The sequence below is a fragment of the Vanessa cardui genome, chromosome 2 (assembly GCF_905220365.1).
Source record: "Vanessa cardui chromosome 2, ilVanCard2.1, whole genome shotgun sequence".
NCBI lineage: Eukaryota > Metazoa > Arthropoda > Insecta > Lepidoptera > Nymphalidae > Vanessa > Vanessa cardui.
In genome coordinates this window covers 10,320,916-10,331,692 of record NC_061124.1, presented here as the reverse complement: position 1 = coordinate 10,331,692, position 10,777 = coordinate 10,320,916, and the positions used below count along the sequence as shown (strand labels likewise).

Sequence of the window (10,777 nt, the reverse complement as noted above, 5' to 3'; positions counted from 1 at the left end):
TTGGCGTTGATATTTCGAGCCTCGTTCAGTTCCTCGGTCAATTGGAAGGCAAAGCCAAATTGGCTTCGAAGAAGCTCGGTGTGCTCAGCAAGGCGAGACAGTATTTCACGTCGGCCCATCGCCTAAAACTTTACAAGGCGCAAATTCGGCCTCACATGGAGTACTGCTCTCACCTCTGGGCGGGTGCTCCCCAGTACCAGCTCCTTCCATTTGACCGCATCCAACGTAGAGCGGCTCGAGTTATCGACGATCAAGCCCTTTCCGATCTCCTTGATTCTTTGGCTTGGCGTAGAGATGTTGGATCACTCTGCATCTTCTACCGAATTATTCACGGGGAATGTTCCGAGGAATTGTTCGGATTAATCCCAGCTGCTGAATTTCACCTTCGGACATCTCGTCAAAATCTTGATGTCCGAAAATCCACAACAGCGCGATTTCTTAGACATTTTCTGCCTCGCACAACCACTCACTTTCCATCAGGTGAGCCTCCTGCTCGTTTGCCACCTATTCCATAAAAAAATAATAATAATAATAATTACAAATTTTTGTCGAAGTTGAAGACATTTGTTTTGCTTTTTGTTTACTTGTTCAGACTAAATTTTATTCCAACTGCAAAAGATTCCTTCATCCACACAACTGGCTAAAACAAAAAAATAAATAAAAAACAAAAACAAAAGATAAACGCGCGAAACTGAATGAAAACCGCCATTAACTTTTCTTTTCGCGCGCGGACTGTGAGATCGATAGTAGCGCGACTTGAAATTTGTTAAAAGTGTTATTTGTGTTTAATTTGGATTAGTAAGCTCAACTAAGTAAGTAATGTGTTAACATACATTCGAATTTAAGACTATTTTTCGTTTAGTAGTAAATTGTTTAACTTTAAAGTAATATAGGTATATTCTTGTCTATTTTTTTTGTCTATTTTACGTTTGTATCCTAAATCTATATATCATATTCATCATTATTCACAATGGAATTTCGAAAAATTAACACTTGAAAATCGACGATGCTAATGTCGGAGGAAGTGAAGTTTTTTTATGGAATATGTTGGCGGACGAGCATATGGGACACCTGATGGTAAGTGGTCACCATCACCCATAAAAGTCAAACTTGATATATAAATATATATGAACTCAAAGTGGATATAAGTAGTAAAATGAAATAGTGTTGTATTATAAATACAGACATATGTAATTTCAGTAGTTCGGGATGGCCAAAATAATATTATCGTTTTACAATGATGCTTCAATGTCTCTATCTTTTGCTAGAATACCCCACGCTATCGTCCCACTATTTTATAATGACAGCTCAATCATATTTAAAATAAGAAATAGTGTTACATGCCAGTATTAAATGCTATGCCATATAAAATAATATTAATTACAGTTTTACAAATTATTGATCACTTAATTACAATAATAATTGTATATAAAAGAGTAAATTCAATAGCTCCTGCTATATTAATAATATGCAATAGTAATGTGATATAAATTATGATATAGAATCAAATGTCATAACACCGTATGAAGGCTAAGGTTACTCTCGTAACACATATTATAAATCACAAGTTGTCATTCAAAATAATAATATTATTTATCAATGATAAAATCAGCATGAAATGAATGAGATCTCATTTTATCTCATATTGTTATATGACGTCGAATAAAACTAACTATTATTATTGAGACATTTATCACGACGATTATCACATTTCTTGTAATAATAAAAATTGCAATTGTTATCACTTAAGGAGACTTTTGATTGATTGTATTGTACAGATAACGTAATTTTGTTCACATTTCTAATTGAAATATATATGTAATAAAATAACGACAATTGTGTTACGATCGCAATTAAATTTCCTCTTAGAAAAAAAAAACATAATCGTATACAAGCATTAAATTTTTAAAACCACCTCTTAACCATAGATTTGTTCAAGATACATTAGGTAAGTGTATGGTCCAAAAACATGGGATTATTATACGAAAGATAACTCATGTAACATTGGCTTAACCGATAGGCTATTTTGATTCATATAATCTAAGATTTTTGTAATAATTGCAATCAAAATCGCAAATCACATTTTGTCATTTCATTCACGTGTTCAACGATGAGATGATAGAATACGTCTATAGAATTGAGTGTTAACGCGCATAATTTATCGTATGAAACCTCTAATCATAAGACTTATCTGACAAGTACTACAAAGTCAGTAAGGGAATCGTAGTTCTGAGGAGAAACCAACTCGAAACCAAATCAATTCGAAATGCCGGGAAAGACATGTTTTGGATTGTTTTTGTCTGATACTTCTGATCTGAGACTTCGTAGAGTAACTTCTATTTTGGTAGTTTACAAAAAAATTCCGAATCCGAATATATGAACTTCGACCTACGAATATTGTTGATATGATGTTATTACAAAACTTTTACGGAGCTTATTCAATACATAGATCAAATGTAGATATTTGTTTAGTTTTAATTGAAGTAGCAGCCTGTTTATACTTTTTAATTAGGTCTCATAATCGTATAATTTGTAGAACATCGCTAACTAAATTTCGAATCAAAATAGTAGGTAGTAGATCTACTATCATGAACACCAATTCGTTTACAAATCATAAAAGAATTGCCAAAAATTAGCTTTGGTAGTTTTATCTGACGCTATTTTTTGTTGTTAATAGTGAGTAGTTACGTCACATAAACGCTACGTGACAGGTGGACGAAAAAAAACAAGAAAAAAATGAAAGAGAGCGTTGTTTTATTGAAGATCAGAAGCTGAAATGGAACTAGAGTGGACACATTATGAGATCATATAAAGGGATATAAACGAAAGACTCAATGGGATGGTATCTTAGGAACAAAATACAAAAAGAACGTCATATAAAAGTGTGGAATAATAACCCACCTAAAGGTTGGAGAAGACTAGCTCACGATGTAGATGCTTGTTTTAATGATTTAGTTAGTAGACGAACAATTGGGCCACCTGAAGGTTAGCATTCACCACCACCCATAGATAACGGTGCTGTAAGAAATATTAACCCTTCCTTACATTGCCAATGCGCCACGAAAGTTGAGAACAAAGATGTTACGCCCTTTTAAGCATGAATACTACAATACAGAGTACTGCTGCTTAGCGGTTAAATATTGACGAGATCGGATGAAATAAGGGGAGACCAGTGTCGTAAGGCAACCTGACTATAAATCTAGTTAAATAAAGTTTATTCAACTAGATTCTGACTGACTGTCATAAGTTATTCATAAGTATTTTAGTCAACAAATAAAGGCTTATTAGGATTTATTAGTTACGTCACATTTCCGGTGCATTGTAAATCACAACATATGATTCACATTATTCTTTGAATTTATCAATAATAATAAGCATGAAAGGACAGATTTAGATCTATATTTATATTATTAGGTATATTTTATAGAAAGTTTATCAACGTTATGGTTCGTGCTTTTCTGCTTCTTTAGTTGTAGGTCTTTAATAGTATAGTTTATGCTACGGTATGAATTCTATATGTGTCGAACACCGAAATGTAATTGTATTAAACAACTGTACCGTTATTCGAAGCCTAATTATATATATGAGATATGCCATCGCTTCCGTTCCATTTTTCATCTCTTTTCTCCTTTGTTTTACCCTTTTCTGTCCCTTTCTTTCAATTTTACCACCACCACCACAGTGGCGCCATCTGAGTTAACAAGTTAATGGCGCTGACTTTGCTCCACATTACGTCGTTGTTTTTCGTTCCATAAGGTTCCAAAGTGAGAAATTTAAAAAGTGTTGTTAATGTGATTATTCAAGTGCACACTATGTCCGAGGTACGTACCTAATAACTTTTAATGTTAACTATATTGTTCTATGCAACAGTAAAATGAATTTATTATTTAAATAATTTCTTTGAATGTTATAATACTCACTTTGGATAAAAATACCGTTACAAACGTCTTTTTTATTATTAATTAAACGGATTTTTTCGTTCGTAATGTTTTTATTAATATACCGTCATGCATTATAAAAATAAATATAAATTCTTTCTAGATTAGAATGAGTGAGACAATCAATCCAGTTAATTCAGATACAAATAAATCAGATTCATGCTGAAAAAGAAGGCATGAGAAACATCGTGATGATTCGAGCTCATCATCTTCTAGTAGTAGTTCGATGAGTGGTAGTTCAAATGATACTTCAAATTCAAAACGGCGTCGCCGGAATAAATCTAAAAGACATCGCAAAGATAAGAAATTAGATAGATTGTTTAAAGAGGTCAATTATCTTAAGAATCGATTGAATAATAATGAACATAATGAGGATTATTGTAGTTATCAAACACCTAGCTATATTGATGACAATGTAAGTCGTCAGCTATACGAAAACAATGATTGTAGTGATCCGGAACCCCAATTTTCATTATCGATTAGTACTAAATTAAAAGATCCCGAAATTTTACAAACACCCTCATCTTATCTAGATATTTTAAGAAATGTGCAATGTTTCGGCGATTCACAATGGCGAAATGTTAGGTATTCGGATGTGCAGAAAAATTATCGTCATTTCCCAGGTTTTTCTGAATTGGAAGCAAATGAAGAACTAAAACAATACGATAATAATCGATTCCTTATAAATGCTGACAAAGCATACGGTTCCTTGAGCTTCGCTCTCATTAAACAAAAAGATGTGCTTGAGAAGGAGCTTCGAAGCTTTTTACTGTGGGTAAAAACATCCCCTGATTTATCATTTATTGAAATTAATAATAAAATTCAAGATATTTTTGTTACTGGTGATTTCTCCAAAATTTCTAACGATGCCCTTCAGTTGGTCTGCGGCCACAGGGCAGAGATTATCCAGCAACGCAGAGAATCAATTTTAGCTTCTGTTAAGGACCCGTTACATAAAAGCACACTGCGCAGCATTCCACCGTCGTGTCAAAATCTTTTTGAAGCTGAAAAATTATTAACGGTATTGGATAAAGCAGGTGGTGTACGTAAAGTGTTTTGGCAACGTACAAAAGATCGCACTTCTGTACCGCAGACCGATCAAAATATTGCACCTCGTATAGCACCACAGCAAAATTCATTCGCTTCAGTCTCGAGAAGAGGTGGACATAGTCAAGTATCGAGGGCCATCCCTAACAAGCCCTTTCGGGGCAGGGGAAGGCAAATTACTACCCGACGTCAAGGTGAACCAACATACGAATATCGCCACGAACGGAAAAGCTCTCCCTCTTCCCACCGGGATAGGAGAGGTCGAACAAGAAAGTTTTGACTCACCGAGTCACTTTCGAGCTGGTCAGCTGACCAAATACCAAGTAAGATGGGCGAAAATGGGAGCTTCACGTTACATTCTGACCATTATTTCCGGTTACCATATCCCATTTGTCAAAAAGCCCCCACTATTTACACCAGACCTAAAAAGTTCCGGGCGTGCGACTCCGGTTTCTGCGCAAATGACACAAATTATACAGAAGATGATTGTCGAAAACGTTCTATCTGTAGTTCCACCGTCACCCAGCTTCCTGTCACGTTTGTTTCTGGTACCAAAAGGAGACGGGACAATGAGGCCCATATTCAATCTCAAGACACTAAATCAGTATGTCCTGGCAACGCCATTCAATCTGATAAACATTCACAAAATACAAGGGTTCCTACAGCCGAACGACTGGCTAGTGAAAATAGATCTTTCACAAGCTTATTTTCACCTACCGATACACAGAGCACACAAGCGCTTTCTACGCCTCTTGTATCAGTAGCAAATTTTGGAAATGAACTGCCTGCCCTTCGGGTTGAGTTCCGCGCCAAAAACATTTGCAGCCCTGAGCAATTGGATGGCTCAATATCTGCGTCAAAAAGGGATACGTCTAATAGTTTACTTGGACGACTATTTAATTGCCAACCTGTCAACCTTGAAACAGCACGTGACAATAACGATAAATTTTCTAGAGTATCTAGGATGGATGATAAATTACAAAAAGTCTGTTCTGGTTCCCAGAAAGACTATAGAATACTTAGGCATTCTATGGGACCCATGGCAAAATCGGAAAATGCTTCCAAAAGAGAAACAGGTAAAATTACATTCGTCAATAAGCAATATAGTAAGAAAACCAGAAACGAATATAAAAGAAATTCAAAGCATTATTGGACAAATGAATTTTGCCAGCTTCGTTGTTCCGCTGGGCAGGCTGAATTATCGACAGCTTCAGAAATTAGTAATAACATATCTCAGATGGGAAGTAAAGAGTTTCAAACTAAACAACGAATCACTAGCAGAACTTCAGTGGTGGCTTCAGCACCTTCGAGATTGCTCCGTAATTCACGAGCCTCATCCGACCCACTACATGGTTACCGACGCTTCAGACCAAGGCTGGGGAGCGAGGATAAACAATGTAAATCTCTCCGGTGTGTGGTCGAAAAAGGAAGAGAAGTTACACTGCAATCACAAAGAATTTCTAGCCATACTCAGAGCGTTCGAAGAGTACAGTCCGAACCTACATTACGCATCTGTTCATCTACAATGCGACAACAAAACCGCTGTTGCATACTTACGCAACGAGGGCGGAACGAAATCACAAACCCTTCTGGATCTGACATACAAAATATTTCATCTTTTACACAATTGGGATATAAGCCTGACGATCAATCATATTCCCGGCATATACAACGCGGAGGCAGATCGACTGTCACGATTACGTACCCATCCGGAATGGCATGTTCTACCTCAAGGGACTTCACCTGTGTTTGCACGATGGGGGACTCCTGTAGTCGATCTGTTTGCCTCGAATCTCGCACGCGTAGTAAAGAGATACTGCTCACTGGATTGCCGGGACAATCAAGCGGAATTTCACAATGCATTATCCCAAGTATGGACTCAACATCCGTTGGCATGGGTGTTTCCTCCTCCGTTTTTGATACCCAAAGTTTTACAACATCTGCATCAATGTCAGGGTATATTCCTCATTGTAGCACCGAGATGGGAAAAGGTATTTTGGAGGGCTGATCTAAAAAGTCGAGCAATTGCAGCTCCTTGGACAATACGGAACCTTCCACAAGTTTTGATAGACATATCGACAGGCCTTCCTCCCCAGAATGTATCGAAGATGGTGCTGGAGGTTTGGAAATGTGGGGGTGGAATGAACAATTAAAGGGATGGTCATTCGAACAGAGAAAACTTTTAATGGATAGTTGGCGTCCCTCAACTCTAAAGTCTTATAAAACTGCATGGTCTCGATGGGTAAAATGGGCTAATGATAATAATATAATTGTTAACAAACCTACTGGATCGGATTTAGCACGTTTTTTATGTGATCTACACTATAAAGAAAAGTTTTCTTATAGCACAATATTGTCACATAAATCTGTCGTGTCAACCTTATGCGACTTGGAATCATCGGAGCGTCTTAGTAGCCATCCGCTAGTGAAACGAATGTTAAAATCCATTTCACTATCAAAACCTTCGACACCAAAACCACCGATTTGGGATGTTGAGATTGTTTTTAATCATATCTCCTTGTTAGATACAGAAACAGGGAGTTTATATGAAATATCAAAAATTACTGCTGCTATTCTTTTAATGTACTCTGGAAGACGGATACATGATTTAACTTTATTACGAATTAATTCTAATGATTGTGTGTTGTCAGATGACTATATTATTTTGTGGCCAGCATTCGGTTTAAAAAAAGACTCCATTAATTATCGCCAGTCGGTTTGGAGATTAAATATTAATAAAGATAATAAAAATTTAGACCCTGTTCATTGGATTAACCGTTTAATCATGATTGGGCGTGATAGAAGAAAAGCTTCCAATAGCGAAAATCTATTTATTTCAACCTGTGGTAAGCTTAGACCTGCCACTAGGTCTGTAATTGGTGGTTGGATCAAGAATCTCCTTAAAGAAGCTGGTGTCATGGCATCGGCTGGTAGTTTTAGAGCCGCGGTAGCCTCCAAAAGTTGGCTCGAAAATAGCCCCATCGAGGATATACTTGCTCGAGGCAATTGGAGATCAGAAAAAACTTTTAAGCAGTTCTATTGTCGACAAATTCTTCCTAATACAAGAGTTTCTGGTCACCCAATACAGAATTTGTTTACGCCCGTAACAACATAACTATTACATGAACTAATTATTGTTATTAATCATTTATTATTATCATATTATTATGTTTATTAGCTCTGTTAAGAGTTAAGAAATTAGTAATAATAAACTATTAAAATTTATTGTTACTGTATCTTTTTCAAAATAAAATTTACTAATTGTAGTATAAATTGTCTTTAATTTTTCGTTGCTAATATTATTTGCTATAGTCACATTACGTCGACCACCACCACCAGGATAACAAACACGTCTCATATATATAATTAGGCTTCGAATAACGGTACAGTTGTTTAATAAAGACGTTTTACCTGCAAATAAAACGTATATTAAACATACTTACCTTATTCGAAGCCTAATACTTTAATTCTGCCTGGTGGCAAACAACAGACGTAATGACGAGCAAAGTCAGCGCCATTAACTTGTTAACTCAGATGGCGCCACTGTGGTGGTGGTGGTAAAATTGAAAGAAAGGGACAGAAAAGGGTAAAACAAAGGAGAAAAGAGATGAAAAATGGAACGGAAGCGATGGCATATCTCATATATATAATTAGGCTTCGAATAAGGTAAGTATGTTTAATATACGTTTTATTTGCAGGTAAAACGTCTTTATTTTCAGTTTTCCATTACAGAGCCTCACTATAATATCGTATACTATGGTATAGCGCATTAATCCAAACCATTATACTGGTACCACCGAATGAAAAACAAACACAAAATCGTGGTACGATTTTTTCTTATAACAATCAAACAAAGGCAATTATTAACATAAGAATTAACAACATTACATGCTTGAATATTAATCAGAAATAGTTACTGTATAAATATTATTGGACGCGATTGTAAGATTGTTTACCTGTTTCTTAAGCTTAAGCGTCTTAACTTAATGTTGTCTTAAATTTTCGCGATTATTACACATTTAAATAAAACTAGTTATAACGGATTTGAATCGCGTATATTAATTATTTTTGACATCCCGACGTTTCGAGCACTTTACAGCGTTCGTGGTCACGGGTAGACTCAGTTGGTATTTGTCTATTTGAAGAACAAAAGAAAATATTATTTGCAACTACCGCCAACGATTTCTCAATTGGTATCTTGAGTAACGTTCCGGTTGCACGCAGAAGGCACTGACTGTATCTTTAGGTCTTGCAGTCTGTTGGATTTGGGATTTTAAATTTTTAATAAGTGGATCCCAGGTGTTAGAAAGTCTCCAACCGTCTTCTCTATTGAAGTTCGGATGTTTTTGAATTACAATAGCCTCGCGTATCATTCTAGGAATTAATCTGTGTTCTTTAGCGAGGATCTGTGGTTTATCAAATCGGATAAAATGGTTAGGTTTAAATAAAACTAATTATAACGGATGAATCGCGTATATTAATTATTTTTAAACATCCCGACGTTTCGGTGGTGTCTACCCGTGACCACGAACACTGCAAAGTGCTCGAAACGTCGGGATGTTTAAAAATAATTAATATACGCGATTCATCCGTTATAATTAGTTTTATTTAAATGTGTAATAATCGCGAAAATTTAAGACAACATTATGGTTAGGTTTATCCAGAGCATGTTCACAGACTGCAGACTTCGAAGAACGCCTATTTTTGACATCTCCTATATGTTCCTTGACCCTGGGAACTCACTTTCTTATGAGGCTAGTAAACGGTTTTAATCGAAGCTCGCTTCAAGATGTTGCCAATCCTGTCTGTAACTCCCTTCACATATGGTAGAAATGCAGGTTGTCGCTCAACTGTGGGTGGCTTGATACGGCTTCTACGATGCTGGCGAGGCACGGGCAGCTTGTTCTGGTGGAGGGCAAGCTTGACGTGACGTAGCTCGTCCTCTAGATGTTCAGCATCGCAGAGATGGTGGGCTCTCTGACCACGAACGCTGTAAAGTGCTCGAAACGTCGGGATGTCAAAAATAATTAATATACGCGATTCAAATACGTTATAACTAGTTTTATTTAAGCGTCTTAACTTATTAGGGAAACAGAATAGGGTACCTAACAGCTGCAGCTTTCCATGCCTTTGAGTTAATTTGGGACGGGCTAATAGCACGCCGGGGAAGTCGCATTCGGAAATTAATATACATATAAGGTTTTCTATGATTTTTTTTTATTAGAACGACACAGTTTATAAAACACAATTGAGTTTCTTGGTAATACTCGTAAAAGAAATGACATTTAATGTTATTATTAACAATGTCTGTTTCTAAATCACGAGATACTTTACTTTTTACAATCACGTGATAGCTTCTAGGTTTTTGTATTTCATAGCTAACAAAATTTATGTGTCATGTCTCTGCGCGTTCGATGACAGATGATGAGCGGAATTCAAATGAAAGAAAATTACATTTTATTTGTTTAAATATATGTTTTAATTACATTTATTACATTTAATTTAGACCAAACCGCTGTCTGTGGTTTTGCTTTCCTTCAAAATATATCACAGTCGGGTAAGAAATGGTTCGCCACCAAAATCTACTTTCATGTACTCAGTATGAGAGATAATCTGCTTTACCGATGGAGAATGACTAGGAGAGGAGAGAATGAGTGTATAGATTCAAAAGGTACGAAGACTTGATTAAGGAATGTATTTGAAAACTGACGAAGGTTTTCTTACTCTGACTGTATGTTAAATTAAATTGAAGTTGAATTTTACAAAAATCAAGCCGGATCAACAAAGTACAA

At 36.1% G+C, this 10,777-nt stretch overlaps 1 protein-coding gene across 1 annotated transcript; it reads left to right on the top strand.

Moving 5' to 3' along the window:
* The first annotated feature begins 6,040 nt into the window (after positions 1 to 6,040).
* On the top strand, positions 6,041 to 7,138 carry LOC124540800. The gene has a single exon (XM_047118522.1). It carries the CDS (start codon positions 6,041 to 6,043, stop codon positions 7,136 to 7,138), a length of 1,098 nt encoding a protein of 365 aa, XP_046974478.1.
* The last annotated feature ends 3,639 nt before the right edge of the window (positions 7,139 to 10,777 follow it).